This window comes from Pseudophryne corroboree, chromosome 4 (assembly GCF_028390025.1).
Source record: "Pseudophryne corroboree isolate aPseCor3 chromosome 4, aPseCor3.hap2, whole genome shotgun sequence".
Classification (NCBI taxonomy): domain Eukaryota; kingdom Metazoa; phylum Chordata; class Amphibia; order Anura; family Myobatrachidae; genus Pseudophryne; species Pseudophryne corroboree.
In genome coordinates this window covers 642939987-642962451 of record NC_086447.1, presented here as the reverse complement: position 1 = coordinate 642962451, position 22465 = coordinate 642939987, and the positions used below count along the sequence as shown (strand labels likewise).

Genomic DNA, 22465 nt, shown 5'->3' with positions numbered 1-22465 from the left:
GTCCTGGGAAAAATGGTAGCTTCTTACGAAGCGATTCCTTTCGGCAGATTCCATGCACGAACTTTTCAGTGGGATCTGCTGGACAAATGGTCCGGATCGCATCTGCAGATGCATCAGCGGATAAAATTGTCTACAAGGACAAGAGTGTCTCTGCTATGGTGGTTGCAGAGTGCTCATCTGTTAGAGGGCCGCAGATTCGGCATACAGAACTGGGTCCTAGTGACCACGGATGCCAGCCTGAGAGGCTGGGGAGCGGTCACACAGGGAAGAAACTTCCAGGGCGTGTGGTCAAGCCTGGAGACGTCTCTTCACATAAATATACTGGAGCTAAGAGCAATCTACAATGCTCTAAGCCTGGCAAAACCTCTGCTTCAGGGTCAGCCGGTGTTGATTCAGTCGGACAACATCACGGCAGTCGCCCACGTAAACAGACAGGGCGGCACAAGAAGCAGGAGGGCAATGGCAGAAGCTGCAAGGATTCTCCGCTGGGCAGAAAATCATGTGTTAGCACTGTCAGCTGTGTTCATCCCGGGAGTGGACAACTGGGAAGCAGACTTCCTCAGCAGACACGATCTGCACCCGGGAGAGTGGGGACTTCATCCAGAAGTCTTCCACATGATTGTGGTCCATTGGGAAAGACCAATGGTGGACATGATGGCGTCCCGCCTCAACAAAAAACTGGACAGGTATTGCGCCAGGTCAAGAGACCCTCAGGCAATAGCTGTAGACGCTCTGGTAACACCATGGGTGTACCAGTCAGTGTATGTGTTTCCTCCTCTGCCTCTCATACCAAAAGTACTGAGAATTATACGGCAAAGGGGAGTAAGAACGATACTCGTGGCTCCGGATTGGCCAAGAAGAACTTGGTACCCGGAACTTCAGGAGATGCTCACGGAAGATCCGTGGCCTCTACCTCTAAGACGGGACCTGCTTCAGCAGGGACCGTGTCTATTCCAAGACTTACCGCGGCTGCGTTTGACGGCATGGCGATTGAACGCCGAATCCTAAGGGAAAAAGGCATTCCGGAAGAGGTCATCCCTACCCTGGTAAAAGCCAGGAAGGAGGTGACTGCACAACATTATCACCGCATTTGGAGAAAATATGTTGCGTGGTGTGAGGCCAGGAAGGCCCCGACGGAGGAATTTCAACTGGGTCGATTCCTACATTTCCTGCAAACAGGATTGTCTATGTGCCTCAAATTAGGGTCCATTAAGGTTCAAATTTCGGCCCTGTCGATTTTCTTCCAGAAAGAATTGGCTTCAGTTCCTGAAGTCCAGACTTTTGTAAAAGGAGTACTACATATACAGCCCCCGGTTGTGCCCCCAGTGGCACCGTGGGATCTTAATGTAGTTTTGGATTTTCTCAAATCCCATTGGTTTGAGCCACTCAAATCGGTGGATTTGAAATATCTTACATGGAAAGTAACCATGCTACTGGCCCTGGCTTCAGCCAGGAGAGTGTCAGAATTGGCGGCTTTATCGTATAAAAGCCCATATCTGATTTTCCATTCGGACAGGGCAGAACTGCGGACGCGTCCTCACTTTCTGCCTAAGGTGGTTTCAGCGTTTCACCTGAACCAGCCTATTGTGGTGCCTGCGGCTACTAGCGATTTGGAGGATTCCAAGTTGCTGGACGTTGTCAGAGCATTGAAAATATATATATATTCAAGGACGGCTGGAGTCAGAAAATCTGACTCGCTGTTTATACTGTATGCACCCAACAAGCTGGGTGCTCCTGCTTCTAAGCAGACGATTGCTCGTTGGATTTGTAGCACAATTCAACTTGCACATTCTGTGGCAGGCCTGCCACAGCCTAAATCTGTCAAGGCCCATTCCACAAGGAAGGTGGGCTCATCTTGGGCGGCTGCCCGAGGGGTCTCGGCATTACAACTCTGCCGAGCAGCTACGTGGTCAGGGGAGAACACGTTTGTAAAATTCTACAAATTTGATACCCTGGCTAAGGAGGACCTGGAGTTCTCTCATTCGGTGCTGCAGAGTCATCCGCACTCTCCCGCCCGTTTGGGAGCTTTGGTATAATCCCCATGGTCCTGACGGAGTCCCTGCATCCACTAGGACGTCAGAGAAAATAAGATTTTACTTACCGATAAATCTATTTCTCGTAGTCCGTAGTGGATGCTGGGCGCCCATCCCAAGTGCGGATTGTCTGCAATACTTGTACATAGTTATTGTTACAAAAAAAATCGGGTTGTTATTGTTTTGAGCCGTCTGTTCAGAGGCTCCTACGTTTGTCATACTGTTAACTGGGTTCAGATCACAAGTTGTACGGTGTGATTGGTGTGGCTGGTATGAGTCTTACCCGGGATTCAAAATCCTTCCTTATTGTGTACGCTCGTCCGGGCACAGTATCCTAACTGAGGCTTGGAGGAGGGTCATAGGGGGAGGAGCCAGTACACACCACCTAGTGGTCAAACTTTTAAATTTTGTGCCCTGTCTCCTGCGGAGCCGCTATTCCCCATGGTCCTGACGGAGTCCCAGCATCCACTACGGACTACGAGAAATAGATTTATCGGTAAGTAAAATCTTATTTTTTCCTAGTAGAAAATGGTCCCCCTGCAATTTCCCGGATCAAGTGATCCGGGAATCCTACCCGGGTAGCTTGCCGGGTTGAACACGTGTTCAACCCGATAAGCTGTGTAGTGTGAACGGGAGCCGTGTCGATGCGACACGGCTCCCGTTCACAGTGATCATGTGATCTCCCCGCACCGCCACTGCCACGTCAGCAGCAGCGTCACCAACCCGGCAATATGCCGGGTTGGTGAGCGCTGTGGGAAAGGGGGCTGTAGCACGGGTCGCAGTCGTGTCAGGCTCCCGGCTGCGACCCGTGCTACAGATGGAAAAGAGGTATAAGTAGTTTATAGTATGCAGGAGTGATTGACTTGTCATTTACTTTGGGTGTTTATTCAGATGCTTCATTCACTACATGACTCCTGTTTTAGCTAATGAATCACCAGAGCGTATCCAGTTCTCCTGGCTTTGGAGACCCAGGGGGAGATGTATCGTTCCTATGAAAGAGATGAAGTGGAGTAGTTTCAGACTCTATCACATATTTAGTACAGTCTATAACATAACAGAAGCTTATTAGTTGCTATGGGCAACATTTCCACTTTCTCTATCTCTCTCTCTCTAAGGTTTGACACCTTAACGCTCCCCCCCTCCCCGCACCATTCTTTCTCTTAGGGAATAACTGTATAACTGTGATCATCAGGCAAATGTGGATGTAAGGGACTTTCCTGCATGTTGGTGATCCAGTCTCCTGGCAGAGTTATTGCATACATGCTCCCTACTTAATAGGTTTGGATTTTAAAGAAATGATAAAACAAACTGGTGCTTGGTTCACCGAGGGACTCGTGTAGATGTGGCCATTTTATCACCTCAAATTGGACTTTCTCTATCGTCCTAAGTGGATGCTGGGGTTCCTGAAAGGACCATGGGGAATAGCGGCTCCGCAGGAGACAGGGCACAAAAGTAAAGCTTTTACAGGTCAGGTGGTGTGTACTGGCTCCTCCCCCTATGACCCTACTCCAGACTCCAGTTAGATTTTTGTGCCCGGCCGAGAAGGGTGCAATTCTAGGTGGCTCTCATAAAGAGCTGCTTAGAGAGTTTAGCTTAGGTTTTTTATTTTACAGTGATTCCTGCTGGCAACAGGATCACTGCAACGAGGGACAGAGGGGAGAAGAAGTGAACTCACCTGCGTGCAGGATGGATTGGCTTCTTGGCTACTGGACATGAAGCTCCAGAGGGACGATCACAGGTACAGCCTGGATGGTCACCGGAGCCACGCCGCCGGCCCCCTCACAGATGCTGAAGCAAGAAGAGGTCCAGAATCGGCGGCTGAAGACTCCTGCAGTCTTCTTAAGGTAGCGCACAGCACTGCAGCTGTGCGCCATTTTCCTCTCAGCACACTTCACACGGCAGTCACTGAGGGTGCAGGGCGCTGGGGGGGGGGCGCCCTGGGAGGCAAATGAAAACCTTTAAAAAGGCTAAAAATACCTCACATATAGCCCCAGAGGCTATATGGAGATATTTACCCCTGCCTAAATGTACTAAATAGCGGGAGACGAGCCCGCCGGAAAAGGGGCGGGGCCTATCTCCTCAGCACACGGCGCCATTTTCTGTCACAGCTCCGCTGGTCAGGAAGGCTCCCAGGTCTCTCCCCTGCACTGCACTACAGAAACAGGGTATAACAGAGAGGGGGGGCAAAATAAATGGCAATATATTAATATAAAAGCAGCTATAAGGGAGCACTTAATCATAAGGCTATCCCTGTCATATATAGCGCTTTTTGGTGTGTGCTGGCACACTCTCCCTCTGTCTCCCCAAAGGGCTAGTGGGTCCTGTCTTCGTATAGAGCATTCCCTGTGTGTCTGCTGTGTGTCGGTACGTGTGTGTCGACATGTATGAGGACGTTATTGGTGTGGAGGCGGAGCAATTGCCAAATATGAGGATGTCACCTTCTAGGGGGTCGACACCAGAATGGATGCCTTTATTTGTGGAATTACGGGATAGCGTCAATGAAGGTGACGAATCAACCGTATTTTCCAGTAGGGCCACACGTTATATGATTTTGGCAATAAAGGAGATGTTACATTTAGCTGATACTACAGGTACCACTAAACAGGGTATTATGTGGGGTGTGAAAAAACTACCAGTAGTTTTTACCGAATCAGAAGAATTAAATGACGTGTGTGATGAAGCGTGGGGTGCCCCGATAAAAAACTGCTAATTTCAAAGAAGTTATTGGCTTTATACCCTTTCCCGCCAGAGGTTAGGGAGCGCTGGGAAACACCTCCTAGGGTGGACAAAGCGCTAACACGCTCATCAAAACAAGTGGCGTTACCCTCTCCTGAGACGGCCGCACTTAAAGATCCATCAGATAGGAGGATGGAAAATATCCAAAAAGGTATATACACACATGCAGGTGTTATACTACGACCGGCTATTGCGACTGCCTGGATGTGCAGTGCTGGGGTAGTTTGGTCAGAGTCCCTGATCGAAAATATTGATACCCTGGACAGGGACAATATTTTACTGTCGTTAGAACAAATAAAGGAGGCATTTCTTTATATGCGTGATGCACAGAGAGATATCTGCACACTGGCATCACGGGTAAGTGCTATGTCCATTTCGGCCAGAAGAGCTTTATGGACACGACAGTGGACAGGCGATGCGTAGAGGAGTTATTTGGGGTCGGTCTATCGGATTTGGTGGCCACGGCTACGGCCGGGAAATCCACCTTTCTACCTCAAGTCACTCCCCAACTGAAAAAGGCACCGACCTTTCAACGCAGCCCTTTCGTTCCTTTAAAAATAAGAGAGCAAAGGGCTATTCATATCTGCCACGAGGCAGAGGACGAGGGAAGAGACAGCAACAGGCAGCTCCTTCCCAGGAACAGAAGCCCTCCCCGGCTTCTACAAAAGCCTCAGCATGACGCTGGGGCTTCGCAAGCGGACTCGGGGGCGGTAGGCGGTCGTCTCAAGAATTACAGCGCGCAGTGGGCTCACTCGCAGGTAAATCCCTGGATCCTGCAGATAATATCTCAGGGGTACAGGTTGAAATTAGAGACAGAGCCACCTCGCCGTTTCCTGAAGTCTGCTTTACCAACGTCCCCCTCAGAAAGGGAGACGGTTTTGGAAGCCATTCACAAGCTGTATTCTCAGCAGGTGATAGTCAAGGTACCTCTTCTACAACAAGGGAAGGGGTATTATTCCACTCTTTTTGTGGTACCGAAGCCGGATGGCTCGGTAAGGCCTATTCTAAATCTGAAGTCCTTGAACCTGTACATAAAGAAGTTCAAGTTCAAGATGGAGTCACTCAGAGCAGTGATAGCGAACCGGGAAGAAGGGGACTTTATGGTATCCTTGGACATCAAGGATGCGTATCTCCACGTTCCAATTACCCCTCACACCAGGGGTACCTCAGGTTCGTTGTACAAAACTGTCACTATCAGTTTCAGACGCTGCCGTTTGGTTTGTCCACGGCACCTCGGGTCTTTACAAAGGTAATGGCCGAGATAATATTTCTTCTTCGAAGAAAAGGCGTATTAATTATCCCATACTTGGACGATCTCCTAATAAGGGCAAGGTCCAGAGAACAGCTAGAGATGGGTTTAGCACTATCTCAAGAGGTGCTAAAGCAGCACGGATGGATTCTGAATATTCCAAAATCCCAATTAATGCCGACAACTCGTCTGCTGTTCCTGGGGATGATTCTGGACACAGTTCAGAAAAAGGTTTTTCTTCCCGAAGAAAAAGCCAAGGAGTTATCTGACCTGGTCAGGAACCTCCTAAAACCAGGAAAGGTGTCTGTACATCAATGCACAAGAGTCCTGGGAAAAAATGGTAGCTTCTTACGAAGCAATCCCTTTCGGCAGATTCCATGCAAAGGGATCTGTTGGACAAATGGTCAGGGTCGCATCTTCAGATGCACCTGCGGATAACCCTGTCGCCGAGGACAAGGGTATCCCTTCTGTGGTGGTTGCAGGAGGCTCATCTATTGGAGGGCCGCAGATTCGGCATGCAGGATTGGATCCTGGTGACCACGGAGGCCAGCCTGAGAGGCTGGGGAGCAGTCACACAGGGAAGAAATTTCCAGGGAGTGTGGTCGAGCCTGAAAAAGTCTCTTCACATAAGCATTCTGGAACTAAGAGCAATCTACAATGCTCTAAGCTAGGCGGAACCTCTGCTTCAAGGAAGACCGGTGTTGATCCAGTCGGACAACATCACGGCAGTCGCCCATGTAAACAGACAGGGCGGCACAAGAAGCAGGAGGGCAATGGCAGAAGCTGCCAGGATCCTTCGCTGGGCGGAGAATCACGTGATAGCACTGTCAGCAGTATTCATCCCGGGCGTGGACAACTGGGAAGCAGACTTCCTCAGCAGACACGACCTTCACCCGGGAGAGTGGGGACTTCATCCAGAAGTTTTCCACATGCTATTAAACCGTTGGGTAAAACCAATGGTGGACATGATGGCGTCTCGCCTCAACAAAACACTGGACAGGTATTGCGCCAGGTCAAGAGATCCGCAGGCAATAGCTGTGGACGCGCTGGTAACACCTTGGGTGTACCAGTCGGTATATGTGTTTCCTCCTCTGCCTCTCATACCAAAGGTATTGAGGATTATACGGCAAAGAGGAGTAAGACTAGTGGCTCCGGATTGGCCAAGAAGGACTTGGTACCCGGAACTTCAAGAGATGGTCACGGACGATCCGTGGCCTCTACTTCTGAGAAGGGACCTGCTTCAGCAGGGTACTTGTCTTTTTCAAGACTTACCGCGGCTGCGTTTGACGGCATGGCGTTTGAATGCCAGATCCTAAAAGGAAAAGGCATTCCAGAAGAAGTCATTCCTACCTTGATAAAGGCAAGGAAGGAAGTCACCGCGAAGCATTATCGCCGTATATTGGCAAAAATATGTTGCGTGGTGCGAGCAGCGGAGTGCTCCGATGGAGGAATTTCAACTGGGTCGTTTTCCTACATTTCCTGCAATCAGGATTGTCTATGGGTCTCAAATTGGGATCTATTAAGGTTCAAATTTCGGCCCTATCAATATTCTTCCAAAAAGAATTGGCCTCAGTCCCTGAGGTCCAGATTTTTATCAAAGGAGTACTGCATATACAGCCTCCTGTGGTGCCTAAGGTGGCACCGTGGGATCTAAATGTAGTTTTAGATTTCCTCAAATCCAATTGGTTTGAACCACTAAAGAATGTGGATTTGAAATATCTCACATGGAAAGTGACTATGTTACTGGCCCTGGCTTCGGCCGGGAGAGTATCTGAACTGGCGGCTTTGTTTTATAAAAGCCCTTATTTAATTTTCCATTCGACATAGGGCAGAGCTGCGGACGCGTCCGCATTTTCTCCCTAAGGTGGTATCAGCGTTTCACCTGAACCAGCCTATTGTAGTGCCTGCGGCTACAGACGACTTGAAGGACTCCAAGTTGTTGGACGTTGTCAGAGCCTTAAAAATATACATTTAAAGGACGGCTGGAGTCAGAAAATCTGACTCGCTGTTTATACTGTATGCACCCAACAAGTTGGGTGCACCTGCTTCTAAGCAGTCGATTGCTCGTTGGATTTGTAACAAAATTCAACTTGTACATTCTGTGGCAGGCCTGCCACAGCCTAAATCTGTTAAGGCCCATTCCGCAAGGAAGGTGGGCTCATCTTGGGCGGCTGCCCGAGGGGTCTCGGCATTACAACTCTGCCGAGCAGCTACGTGGTCAGGGGAGAACACGTTTGTAAATTTTTACAAATTTGATACCCTGGCAAAGGAGGACCTGGAGTTCTCTCATTCGGTGCTGCAGAGTCATCCGCACTCTCCCGCCCGTTTGGGAGCTTTGGTATAATCCCCATGGTCCTTTCAGGAACCCCAGCATCCACTTAGGACGATAGAGAAAATAAGAATTTACTTACCGATAATTCTATTTCTCGGAGTCCGTAGTGGATGCTGGGCGCCCATCCCAAGTGCGGATTATCTGCAATACTTGTACATAGTTATTGTTAACTAATTCGGGGTATTGTTTAGGAAGCCATCTTTCAGAGGCTCCTCTGTTATCATACTGTTAACTGGGTTTAGATCACAAGTTGTACGGTGTGATTGGTGTGGCTGGTATGAGTCTTACCCGGGATTCAAAATCCTCCCTTATTGTGTACGCTCGTCCGGGCACAGTACCTAACTGGAGTCTGGAGGAGGGTCATAGGGGGAGGAGCCAGTACACACCACCTGACCTGTAAAAGCTTTACTTTTGTGCCCTGTCTCCTGCGGAGCCGCTATTCCCCATGGTCCTTTCAGGAACCCCAGCATCCACTACGGACTCCGAGAAATAGAATTATCGGTAAGTAAATTCTTATTTTTTTTTCCAACTACTCTTGTATGCTAAACATTTATAGACATCCGTAGCTATTCCGACTTGTACTTTTTACCCTCATGCCCCTTGTACTTGAGGAAGCCATACTGTGTTGTAGAGGACATGCAGGCATGGCCATAGTACATTAAGGGCATGTGCACAAAAGGAGACCACAAGAAAGACACGTATGCTTCGGTTTGGCGGCGGATCACATGCAGGCGTTCAATCACTGGTCCAAAGTGCAACGAACGAGGGCGGGCCGGGATAGTTTTTGAGACGGCTGCGTGACGTCACACACAGCCGATTAAAAAAAAAAAAAGCTGAGAGCGGTCAACCTAAGATCTGATGCCTCTGCAATCTAATTGCGGATGCATCAGGGGGCAGCCTTACACGTGCTGGGTGGCCCCCACCATGTGCGGAGATGAAAGCAGATCTGGCTGCGTATGATCTGAAAGAGTCTAATAGTGTTAATAGTTTTTATGCAGGCTCAAATAGCTCAAAGAGTAGGGTGTTTGATCAGAATTCCACAGGTTATGGGTTTGAATCCTGGGTATGGCAGTATATTGAAATGTGTTACTTAATAAAAGGTATTGTGACTGAATAACAACGAGCTCTCAAGTAAAGTGCATGAAAGTGGTATTAAGTAGATATGTGACCAAATCCATTGTCTTGCAGTAGTTTATAAATGTGTGTATTAAAAAAGAATATAATAATAATTACAAAATATATATATATATACACCCCTTCCCCATGAGGCATGCACCATATGTCCCTATTAAAAAAAAAAAAAAAAGGGTAGGGGGACCAATTCTTTCTGGCACAGGGCACCAAAAAGTCCAGTTACGGCTCTGCAGACACATCTACTACTTTTCTCTCCTAGAGTAACAGGTGCATATACTACACTTGCTGAGCTGGTCATATCATGCATATATGGCTAGCTTTATTTCCTACCATCTATTTCTTCCTTCCCCCACACCATTTCCCCTCCCATCATTAGCAGGATCTTACATCTGTAAATGACACTTGCTGCTTTATAAGAGTGACTATTTTCCTCATTAATTTGTCGACTGTGTAAATTCATTCCTAGGATGCAGCATCGGATCAAATCACCCACCTTCGAGCGGCTTATGGCATCCATGGTGCTGCAGAGACCAAGAAATCTCCATCCTATGATAGAGATCCTTGGACTCGTCCCACCCACTAAACGGCGGCGACACGCAATTTTCCAAATTGAGCCCGTCGCCAACCCCTCCCAGGCCCCAAAACTGCATCAGATTGTCACTCAATGACAGTCTGATGCCGGCATGTGTCCTATGTTGTAGGACCCTTTTGCACATGCGCAAAGTACTGGGCAACGATGGGCGCAGGTGCTCCGGAATGACTCCCCTACTGTGTATAGTTTTGCTTTGTAACACTATTGTGTATTTGTTTGCTTTCCCTGTCATTTTCTATACTATATTTCTCTATCGTCCTAGTGGATGCTGGGGTTCCTGAAAGGACCATGGGGAATAGCGGCTCCGCAGGAGACAGGGCACAAAAAGTAAAGCTTTAGGATCAGGTGGTGTGCACTGGCTCCTCCCCCTATGACCCTCCTCCAAGCCTCAGTTAGATTTTTGTGCCCGGCCGAGAAGGGTGCAATCTAGGTGGCTCTCCTAAAGAGCTGCTTAGAAAAGTTTAGCTTAGGTTTTTTATTTTACAGTGAGTCCTGCTGGCAACAGGATCACTGCAACGAGGGACTTAGGGGAGAAGAAGTGAACTCACCTGCGTGCAGGATGGATTGGCTTCTTTGGCTACTGGACATTAGCTCCAGAGGGACGATCACAGGTACAGCCTGGATGGTCACCGGAGCCTCGCCGCCGGCCCCCTTGCAGATGCTGAAACAAGAAGAAGGTCCAGAATCGGCGGCATGAAGACTCCTCAGTCTTCTTAAGGTAGCGCACAGCACTGCAGCTGTGCGCCATTTCCTCTCAGCACACTTCACACGGCAGTCACTGAGGGTGCAGGGCGCTGGGAGGGGGGCGCCCTGGGAGGCAATGAAAACCTATTTTTGGCTAAAAATACCTCACATATAGCCTCCGGGGGCTATATGGAGATATTTAACCCCTGCCAGAATCCGTTAAGAGCGGGAGACGAGGCCGCCGAAAAAGGGGCGGGGCCTATCTCCTCAGCACACAGCGCCATTTTCCCTCACAGAAAGGCTGGAGGGAAGGCTCCCAGGCTCTCCCCTGCACTGCACTACAGAAACAGGGTTAAAACAGAGAGGGGGGGCACTAATTTGGCGTTAGAAATATATAAAAAAGATGCTATAAGGGAAAACACTTATATAAGGTTGTCCCTATATAATTATAGCGTTTTTTGGTGTGTGCTGGCAAACTCTCCCTCTGTCTCTCCAAAGGGCTAGTGGGTCCTGTCCTCTATCAGAGCATTCCCTGTGTGTGTGCTGTGTGTCGGTACGTGTGTGTCGACATGTATGAGGACGATGTTGGTGAGGAGGCGGAGCAATTGCCTGTAATGGAGATGTCACTCTCTAGGGAGTCGACACCGGAATGGATGGCTTATTTAGGGAATTACGTGATAATGTCAACACGCGCCAAGGTTGGTTGACGACATGAGACGGCCGACAAACAATTAGTACCGGTCCAGACGTCTCAAAAACACCGTCAGGGGTTTTAGAACGCCCGTTTACTTTAGTCGGTCGACACAGACACAGACAGGGACACTGAATCCAGTGTCGACGGTGAATAAACAAACGTATTCCTTATTAGGGCCACACGTTAAGGGCAATGAAGGAGGTGTTACATATTTCTGATACTACAAGTACCACAAAAGAGGGTATTATGTGGGATGTGAAAAAACTACCGTAGTTTTTCCTGAATCAGATAAATTAAATGAAGTGTGTGATGATGCGTGGGTTCCCCCCGATAGAAAATATGGGCGGTATACCCTTTCCCGCCAGAAGTTAGGGCGCGTTGGGAAACACCCCTTAGGGTGGATAAGGCGCTCACACGCTTATCAGAACAAGTGGCGGTACCGTCTATAGATAGGGCCGTCCTCAAGGAGCCAGCTGACAGGAGGCTGGAAAAATATCATAAAAAGTATATACACACATACTGGTGTTATACTGCGACCAGCGATCGCCTCAGCCTGGATGTGCAGAGCTGGGGTGGCTTGGTCGGATTCCCTGACTAAAAATATTGATACCCTTGACAGGGACAGTATTTTATTGACTATAGAGCATTTAAAGGATGCATTTCTATATATGCGAGATGCACAGAGGGATATTTGCACTCTGGCATCAAGAGTAAGTGCGATGTCCATATCTGCCAGAAGATGTTTATGGACACGACAGTGGTCAGGTGATGCAGATTCCAAACGGCACAAAGGTGTATTGCCGTATAAAGGAGGAGTTATTTGGGGTCGGTCCATCGGACCTGGTGGCCACGGCAACTGCTGGAAAATCCACCGTTTTTACCCTAAGTCACATCTCTGCAGAAAAAGACACCGTCTTTTCAGCTTCAGTCCTTTCGTCCCTATAAGAGTCATATCTGCCCAGGGATAGAGGAAAGGGAAGAAGACTGCAGCAGGCAGCCCATTCCCAGGAACAGAAGCGTTCCACCGCTTCTGACAAGCTCTCAGCATGACGCTGAGACCGTACAAGACCCCTGGATCCTACAAGTAGTATCCCAGGGGTACAGATTGGAATGTCGAGACGTTTCCCCTGCGCAGGCTCCTGAAGTCTGCTTTACCAAGGTCTCCCTCCGACAAGGAGGCAGTATGGGAAACAATTCACGAGCTGTATTCCCAGCAGGTGATAATTAAATTACCCCTCCTACAACAAGAAAAGGGGTATTATTCCACACTATATTGTGGTACTGAAGCCAGAAGGCTAGGTGAGACCTATTCTAAATCTAAAAAAATTTGAACACTTACAAAGGTTCAAATCAAGATGGAGTCACTCAGAGCAGTGATAACGAACCGGGAAGAAGGGGACTATCTGGTGTCCCGAGACATCAGGGATGCTTACCTCCATGTCCCAAATTTGCCCTTATCACTAAGGGTACCTCAGGTTCGTGGTACAGAACTGTCACTATCAGTTTCAGACGCTGCCGTTTGGATTGTCCACGGCAACCCGGGTCTTTACCAAGGTAATGGCCGAAATGATGGTTCTTCTTCGAAGAAAAGGCGTCTTAATTATCCCTTACTTGGACGATCTCCTGATAAGGGCAAAGTCCAGGGAACAGTTGGAGGTCGGAGTAGCACTATCTCGGATACTGTTACAACAGCAGGGGTGGATTCTAAATATTCCAAAATCGCAGCTGATCCCGACAACAAGTCTCCTGTGCTTAGGGATGATTCTGGACACAGTCCAGAAAAAGGTGTTTCTCCCGGAAGAGAAAGCCAGGGAGTTATCCGAGCTAGTCAGGAACCTCCTAAAATCAGTGCATCATTGCACAAGGGCCATGGTAAAAAAATGGTGACTTCCTTCGAAGCAATTCCAGTCGGCAGATTTCATGCAAGAACTTTTCAGTGGGATCTGCTGGACAAATGGTCCGGATCGCATCTTCAGATGCATCAGCGGATAACCCTATAACCAAGGACAAGGGTGTCTCTCCTGTGGTGGTTACAGAGTGCTCATCTTCTAGAGGGCCGCAGATTCGGCATTCAGTTTTGGATGTTGGTGACCACGGAGGCCAGCCCGAGAGGCTGGGGAGCAGTCACACAAGGAAAAAAATTTCCAGGGAGTGTGATCAAGTCTGGAGACTTTTCTCCACATAAATATAGCTAAGGGTAAATTTATAATGCTCTAAGCTTAGCAAGACCTCTGCTTCAAGGTCAGCCGGTATTGATCCAGTGGGATAAAACATCACGGCAGTCGCCCACGTAAATAGACAGGGCGGCACAAGAAGCAGGAGGGCAGTGGCAAAAACTGCAAGGACTTTTCGCTGGGCGGAAAATCATGTGATAGCACTGTCAGCAGTGTTTCATTCCGGGAATGGAAACTGGGAAGCAGACTTCCTCAGTAGGCGCGACCTCCACCCGGCAGAGTGGGAACTTCATGGGGAAGTTTTCCACATAATTGTAAACCGTTGGGAATTACCAAAGGTGGACATGATGGCGTCCCGTCTGAACAAAAAACGGGACAGGTATTGCGCCAGGTTAAGAGACCCTCAGGCAATAGCTGTGGACGTTCTGGTAACACCGTGGGTGTACCAGTTGGTGTATGTGTTCCATCCTCTGCTTTTCATACCTAAGGTACTGAGAATTATAAGACGTAGAGGAGTAAGAACTATACTCATGGCTCCGGATTGGCCAAGAAGGACTTGGTACCCGGAACTTCAAGAGATGCTCACAGAGGACTTATGGCCTCTGCCGCTAAGAAGGGACTTGTTTCAGCAAGTACCATGTCTGTTCCAAGACTTACCGCAGCTGCGTTTGACGGCATGGCGGTGGAACGCCGGATCCTAAGGGAAAAGGCATTCAGGAAGAGGTCATTCCTACCCTGGTCAAAGCCAGAAAGGAGGTGACCGCACAACATTATCACCACATGTGGCGAAAATATGTTGCGTGGTGTGAGGCCAGGAAGGCCCCACGAAGAAATTTCAACTCGGTCGATTCCTGCATTTCCTGCAAACAGGAGTGTCTATGGGCCTCAAATTGGGGTCCATTAAGGTCCAAATTTCGGCCCTGTCGATTTTTCTTCCAGAAAGAATTGGCTTCAGTTCCTGAAGTCCAGAAGTTTGTCAAGGGAGTATTGCATATACAACCCCCTTTTGTGCCTCCAGTGGCACTGTGGGATCTCAACGTAGTTCTGGGATTCCTCAAAACACATTGGTTTAAAACCAGTCAAATCTGTGGATTTGAAGCATCTCACATGAAAAGTGAACATGCTCTTGGACCTGGCCTGGACCAGGCGAGTGTCAAATTGGTGGTTTTTTTCTCAAAAAAGCCCATATCTGTTTGTCCATTCGGACAGGGCAGAGCTGCGGACTCGTCCCCAGTTCTCTCCCTAAGGTGGTGTCAGTGTTTCACCTGAACCAGCTTATTGTGGTGTCTTGCGCCTACTAGGGACTTGGAGGACTCCAAGTTGCTAGATGTGGTCAGGGCCCTGAAAATATAGGTTCCAGGACGGCTGGAGTCAGGAAAACTGACTTGCTGTTATCCTGTATGCACCCAACAAACTGGGTGCTCTTGCTTTTAAGCAGACTTTTGCTAGTTGGATGTGTAATACAATTCAGCTTGCACATTCTGTGGCAGGCCTGCCACAGCCAAAATATGTAAATGCCCATTCCACAAGGAAGGTGGGCTCATCTTGGGCGGCTGCCCGAGGGGTCTCGGCTTTACAACTTTGCCGAGCGGCTATTTAGTCAGGGGAAAACACGTTTGTAAAATCCTACAAATTTGATACCCTGGCTAAGGAGGACCTGGAGTTCTCTCATTCGGTGCTGCAGAGTCATCCGCACTCTCCCGCCCGTTTGGGAGCTTTGGTATAATCCCCATGGTCCTTTCAGGAACCCCAGCATCCACTAGGACGATAGAGAAAATAAGAATTTACTTACCGATAATTCTATTTCTCTGAGTCCGTAGTGGATGCTGGGCGCCCATCCCAAGTGCGGATTATCTGCATTACTTGTACATAGTTACAAAAATCGGGTTATTATTTGTTGTGAGCCATCTTTTCAGAGGCTCCGCTGTTATCATACTGTTAACTGGGTTCAGATCACAGGTTGTACAGTGTGTTTGGTGTGGCTGGTATGAGTCTTACCCGGGATTCATAAATCCTTCCTTATTGTGTACGCTCGTCCGGGCACAGTATCCTAACTGAGGCTTGGAGGAGGGTCATAGGGGGAGGAGCCAGTGCACACCACCTGATCCTAAAGCTTTACTTTTTGTGCCCTGTCTCCTGCGGAGCCGCTATTCCCCATGGTCCTTTCAGGAACCCCAGCATCCACTACGGACTCCGAGAAATAGAATTATCGGTAAGTAAATTCTTATTTTTTTTTTACACCACAGGGTGCTTATCCATGTAATTTGTAGTCTACAATCTAGTAACACGTTAACTTTAAGTAGCAGGCTGTCTACCTTTTTCATTTAATCCCTTTGAAGTGCAGGATGAGTGGTGCTCGTTGTCCACATATACCTTAACACTGGATGTGTCCTCCGCTAAGTTACCTTCTTTCCACCCTGGCACCAATTTTAGATAGGGGGGGCGGGGGAGGGTTGTTGATGGATCCCCTTCACTGAACAATATTATCTTGTGCTAAGGAAAATACCTGTCATATTATGCCCATGATCACACATGTAAATGTGGTGTCGCTCACATATGAAAACGGGAACTCTCGTCTTTCAAATTATGTGAACGCCTGACAAAATACTGGTGATATCCAGACAATATTGCCCAGTGCTACGGAAAAAGTTTTCCTTAGATGGAAAAGGGCACTATCTCCCCCATACTTGTCTCAAAAGGGAGTCTTCCATTTCAAATGTACTTTACACATAGAATCCTGCTTTTTACTGCTTTGGAGAGGTGGATTATTGGCAAAACAAGAACCACAAAGTATTTCCATGTGGAGCTTATAAAATATAACAAAAAAAAATTATAATCTATTTGCTTGTTTCCCTTTATCGAAATTTCAATTAAAAAAAACTTTTGTTCTTGGATTACATTTTTTTTGACGCGATAGGATGCGTGTTTTTTAAAATACAAAGTCTTCTGAAAAAATAAACAAGATAAAATTGATGTTGGATTGTGATAAGCTCTAATGTCCGCAAATGGCACAAGAATGAGAAAACAGCAGTGAAGGGGTTAATGAAACAATCTGGTTTATTTTGCTAGTGTTTTTATAGGAAGAAGCATTACACCCCAGATGCTTGTCTAAGAAGGTGTGTTACATAGTAAATGTGCATAATTAAGTGTTTTCTACATCTCCAGTTGTCTATGTAGATCTTTGTAGAATAAAGGGCCCTACACTCTTAGCGATTACACTGAAAGATATGAACTATCTTGTTCATTAATAAACCAGATGTCATTCATATCTTTCAGTGTGTATGCACCGAGGATGAACGATGCGCGGCCCCGCACTTGTTTATACTTGCATGCCAATATGGACAATCTCGTGACGGGGGAGTGAAGAAACTTCAGTCAGTTTATGTTGTTGCATTTTGTTTTATTACTAGGATTTGACTGGAACTTGGTTTTTAAGTGGGATTATATGACACCAGAACAAAGAAGAGCCAGACAAGGAAACCCTGTAGCACCAATTAAGTAAGTATTTCTACTCTTACGTCAGCCATACATGGACCGCCATTGAATTTGATTGCACAATTCTTTAAAGTGAATAATTCTGCTGCTCATTTTAAGTAGAATTTGCCTTGCATTTAGGAAGTGTTATGATTAAAATGTGCTCATTTATGTTCAGAATGGCAGTTTTGGACGTAGAGTTTTATGCATAACAGAGAAAAACAACTAAGAAAGCGCTGACACACTAAACAATATTAAAATACAATCACTTTTTATTAAAATATGTAAAATACATAAGGACTGTTCCTAGACTACCTTTAAACACTATCCTTATAGTCCTTATGTATTTTACATATTTTAATAAAAAGTGATTGTATTTTAATATTGTTTAGTGTGTCAGCGCTTTCTTAGTTGTTTTTCTCTGTATTTCTTTACCTGTGGAGGGCGTGGTGGTCCCTCTAATTTAAGAGAGCTGCAGACACTGTTTTTAAATTGCTGAGCATTTAAAATTGGCGCCAGGAGGTACTAAGTACCAATTTTTCTTTTATGCATAACAGTTGTGCTGCTTGGCGCAGTTAATAACAAGTTTGGTAATTTGCTTCTAGGGAAACAGATTTTTCCAGTGCGTCTGTAATACCGATTGCAAATGGCAATTTAATTGTAGGTCCTATTGCTTATATAAGTAAAATTACCTGTAAAATTAAAATTTTGATCTCATGGTTTTACGTAAGAAACAAAACCAGAATAAATTTGATAGCCAAACAGCAGTTGCACCTTTTCTCAGCATTAAACCATACAAAAACTGATACGATGACCAATCACCAATGAATACACAGAGTATAATCATAGAGGAGGTGATTCAGAGGTGGACGCCTGCAGCTTTACCTCCACATACGTCTGTGATGCACTACCCATGCATTCCAGTATTTACTGCCAGGAAACACAGATTGAAATTTGCACTGACTCCAGTGGCCATGGTCACTCTGACATTCTGCGCCTGTGATGTGCATGTGCAATGTACTGTAGCGTGCAGATAATGTGTTTTTTGTACATACATCGGCAAAATCACACCACAGCATGAGGGCGATAGGATGTCTATCGGCTACAGTGTTAGTATAAAGACGCAGTAGCATCTTACACAAACGTTGCATCTTACACTAACTGCAACCACTTGTTATCCACTCCCAGCTATTCTCCAGACTATGAGCATCAGGGATGAGTAGCACCAGCATGACTTACTGTAGGCCAGTGATCAGGAGTATGGGCTTGAGAAACAGTGGACTGTGGTGGTGCTAAAAGGAAAACACAAGTGAAGAGGGCCCTGCTTGTCAGAGCAGAGCTTATATCCTGTAAGGAAGAGACTGACACACATTGCTATTCAATTGCAGTCGGAAACTGCCGTTTTGTCGTAAGGAAGGGGTTCCAACCTATTCAATGGGTCTTGTTTTTCTCATCCAGTCGGGATTTCTCGACTTGTTGGAAAATGCGTGTATTGTCGGAATCCACGTGTATTGTCGGGAACACGGCCAGGTTTTAGCCCCGTTTCCGACAATGTCAATCCAACTTTAAAAAAAAACGGATTGACATTGTCGGGAACGGGCCAAACCTGTCGAGTTTGGCCAAGTCATTGAATACTCACATGTCGGATCCTTTCCGTCAGAAAGGATTCGACATGATCTGAATATACCACATAGGGTGGAACTAAATGGGGAGTAAAGTTGGCAGCAAAGGCAGAAGAGTTAGGAGGGCTGTAGACTAGTGGCTATTCTAATAAGACATGGGAGTCAGTTTCACAACTCTATAGCAGCTCATATGCTAACAAATGGAATATTGAGAGTGACATTTATCTACTGGTTCATATGTGCAAATATTATTTATTTATTTTTGGATAATTTAGTCTTTTTGCTTCTCACCTTTGTATCGTGTAAATATATCCTAATACTATTTATCCCTATGATATATTTTTCACTTTTATTTGAAGAACACCAATGATTGCTGGAGGGCTGTTTGTGATGGATAAATCATACTTTGAAGAACTGGGAAAGTATGATATGATGATGGATGTTTGGGGAGGTGAAAATTTAGGTATGTATTAAACTATATAGAGAATAAACTGGTGCGTTATTTATTTATTTTATTCCATAAGTTACAGCATTATGCATGTTTCATATTTATATTCTGTGTGTCTTATTGTAATACTTTGCAATTTAAATGTCTATTAGCCCCAAAACTACATGCAAAGCAAAATGTATTGGAAACTGCACAGCCTGCTTTATAGACAATAAAAAGCTTGTGTAGCACACACAATAAATGCATATATCCGCATGTTGCATTGCTTTGTGTTGGACCTCGCAGTAGGGACCTTGGAGGAAACAGGAGGTACATATGCATTTATTTAGGTCACATGACTTAGTTACATTTAAACATAAACTAAAGCAGTATAAATATGCTGATGTCTTATTATACAATCAAGATACAAAGTTATTTACAAAGTTATTGCTTAGACCAGGCATTCCCAACCACGGTCCTCAAGGCACACCAACAGTGCAGGTTTTAGTGATATCCAGGCTGCAGCACAGATGGTTAAATCATAACTGAGCTACTAATTAAGTCACCTGTGCTGAAGCCTGGATATCACTAAAACCAGGACTGTTAGTTTGCCTTGAGGACCGTGGTTGGGAATGCCTGGCTTAGACCATCATTCGTTTTCAGTATTTTGCATGCCATTTTCTCATTGAAGCAAAAATAACTATAGAAGTTTAGTCTAAATTCTCAGAGAGGATTCATTATTGGATATTAAAATCTAAAGTCACAATGCATATGTAGCTACAAAATTTTAACTACAGTATATCACAGTATTTTATGTGCAGTGCCCTAACTTGAAGCCCCACCCCCCTACCCCATAGTTGCAGATGCACAAGCCCAGGAGGAGCTTTATGATGGAACAAATACCTGCTCCTACCAGCAAAACATTACACATATTTTTTAGAATACAAGAAATTAGGGAGTGAGCATTAAAAGCAATTTTTCAAACCATATGCCCTCTTAGTAGACCATAACACATTTAAACTTGACATTTGCTCTTACGTCCTAGAGGATGCTGGGGTCCACATTAGTACCACGGGGTATAGACTGGTCCTTTGGGAGCCACTGGCACTTTAAGAGTTTAATAGTGTGGTCTGGCTCCTCCCTCTATGCACCTCCTACCAGACAGTTTAGAAAATGTGCCTGGAGGAGCCGGTCACGGCTAGCGGAGCTCTTAGGAGTTTTTCTAGTTTTATTTATTTTTTTAGTTTAGTTAGGCACAGGGATACTGCTGGCAACAGGATTTAGGAGGGGGGAGGTGGGGGGGGGGGTGAGTAGGAACCAACTCTATAAGTTAATGGTTCTCTATCTCCGCTGACAGGACACTGAGCTCCTGAGGGTGCTGATTGCAAGCCCACGAGGCGACCGCTCACTCCCGCAGCACGGCCACCACCCCCTAACAGAGCCAGAAGAAAGAAGAGTGGTGAGTATGATGCCGGCGGCCCGGGAAGCGCTCAGCGGCACTTGGTGTACGGCGCTGTGAGGGGCGTCCTGGGCCAGCGCACATACCCTACACTGGTCAAATATGCTAACGGGCTAATCCCGCTGTTAGCAGCACAAAACCTCAGGCCAGTATAATCCAATAAGTGCGGGAAGACGCGACATTACAGGGGGCGCGGCTTCTCCTCAGAGCGGATCCAGCACTCACCAGCGCCATTTTCTCCCTGCAGATCACACAGATGAGACGCTGACAGGGAGCGCTACTCTCCTCATAACTCCAGCATACCTCTGCGTGTTAGGGTGTTAGACAGGGGGGGTAGAGTGTATAACAACTGTTTATCCTATTAAGGTTACTCAGTCAGCGCTGGCCGTTTCTACTGTTAACTGCCTACTGCGGCGCTGTGTGGCTGGCTGCTTTATACTCTGTGACTTTCTGAAGTTACTCTGGGGAAACTGTGTCTAACATTTTCCTGTGTGTGTGTGTGCATTTATCCACATTACCATGTCTAAGGGGCTCTGTATCCTGTGCTGCAGAGTGTGCATCTTCTCCTGAAGAGTCTATCCCATGTACTCAGGACTGCAATGTGCTTTCCCAACCTGTTGAATCCAAGCCCCCATGGGTGGATTCTTTAAGGGGAATGATATCACAGATTTCATCTAGGATGTCACATAATGAGAAAGAAACAGTGTTTTTGAGGAATTCTGTAGAGGGGTTACAGCATTCACACTCTGCCTCTTGAGAGGGTACAGAAGTAAGGGCCACACTTGACCATTAAGTGTCCCACGGAGCACGACATCCATCACTTTCAGCCGTTTGTTACAAGTTACCGGTGAATGATCCAGCCTGTGATTCAATCACTCCACTCTAACTCTCCTTGCATTTGGAACATTGTTACCTCCTGCCCGGCCGGGCGTCGCTCAGCAAGCTGGAGGATCTGTATGGTGATCTAATACAGGCAACTGGTGCTGCACAGAAAGAAGTGGCTTTCATCTGAATATACCGCTGACGGATGTCTCACCCATGCACAGGGTGATAACAAGCGGTTTCTTAACCATTTATCCCGTACAGCAAGAGATCATTACGTCTCAGTGAGTAACATTAATCGGCTGGTTTATTTTGCTCCAAGGAAACACTATTTAAATCTGGACACCTTTATGGTCACAAACGCTAATTACATCAGTTTACAGGACTTCCTTTTCATTTAAACTGTCTGATATGGAATTAATGTGAGAGATTAACCCTATCTTACAGAGACGGGTTCTCCTGCATATTAGTGTCCCTTTCACTTATCTATACACTTTGTGTGAACTATAAGGTATAATACCTCAGTTATATGCTCTGTGTAGTGTTGTGTCTTTTAATCAGTTTGTTATTGGTTTTATGTTAATAAATTGTGTTTTTATCAACATCACTGGTACCGTGCGCCTACTTGGTGATTTTGTTTTAGTTTATTCAGCTCCTATACCCTCCCATACCCCTCCTACATACCCTAAAAAACGTAAACTTGCCCAAATAATGGAAGTTGACACTGATACCGACTCTGATACAGGGGACGGTGATGGGGATATGCAGGGTGGTAATGCATCCCTTACTAAGGGGGTGCAGTTGATGATTGAAGCCATTAGGGATGTTTTGCATATTACTGAGAAGGTACCTGAGCCGGAAGAGGAATCTTATTTTACAGAAAATAAGAAATCCTCTCTCACCTTCCCTGCTTCTAAAGAGCTGAACTCTTTATTTGAAAAATCCTGGGAAAACCCAGAGAAAAATTCCAGATCCCTGAAGAGGATAGGAAGAAATGGGAAACACCACCTATTGTAGACGCTTCTGTATCTAG

The 22465-nt window shown here is 46.4% G+C and overlaps 1 protein-coding gene across 2 annotated transcripts in view; it reads left to right on the top strand.

Annotated features, from left to right (window-relative positions):
- Positions 1-22465, top strand: part of GALNT2 (polypeptide N-acetylgalactosaminyltransferase 2) — a 443362-nt gene that overhangs the window by 330047 nt on the left and 90850 nt on the right. For both annotated transcript variants that reach the window (XM_063917730.1, XM_063917729.1), the window contains exons 9-10: positions 17039-17126; positions 19084-19187. In XM_063917730.1, the coding sequence (XP_063773800.1) occupies positions 17039-17126; positions 19084-19187 (192 nt within the window). The remainder of the gene's footprint in view (positions 1-17038; positions 17127-19083; positions 19188-22465) is intronic.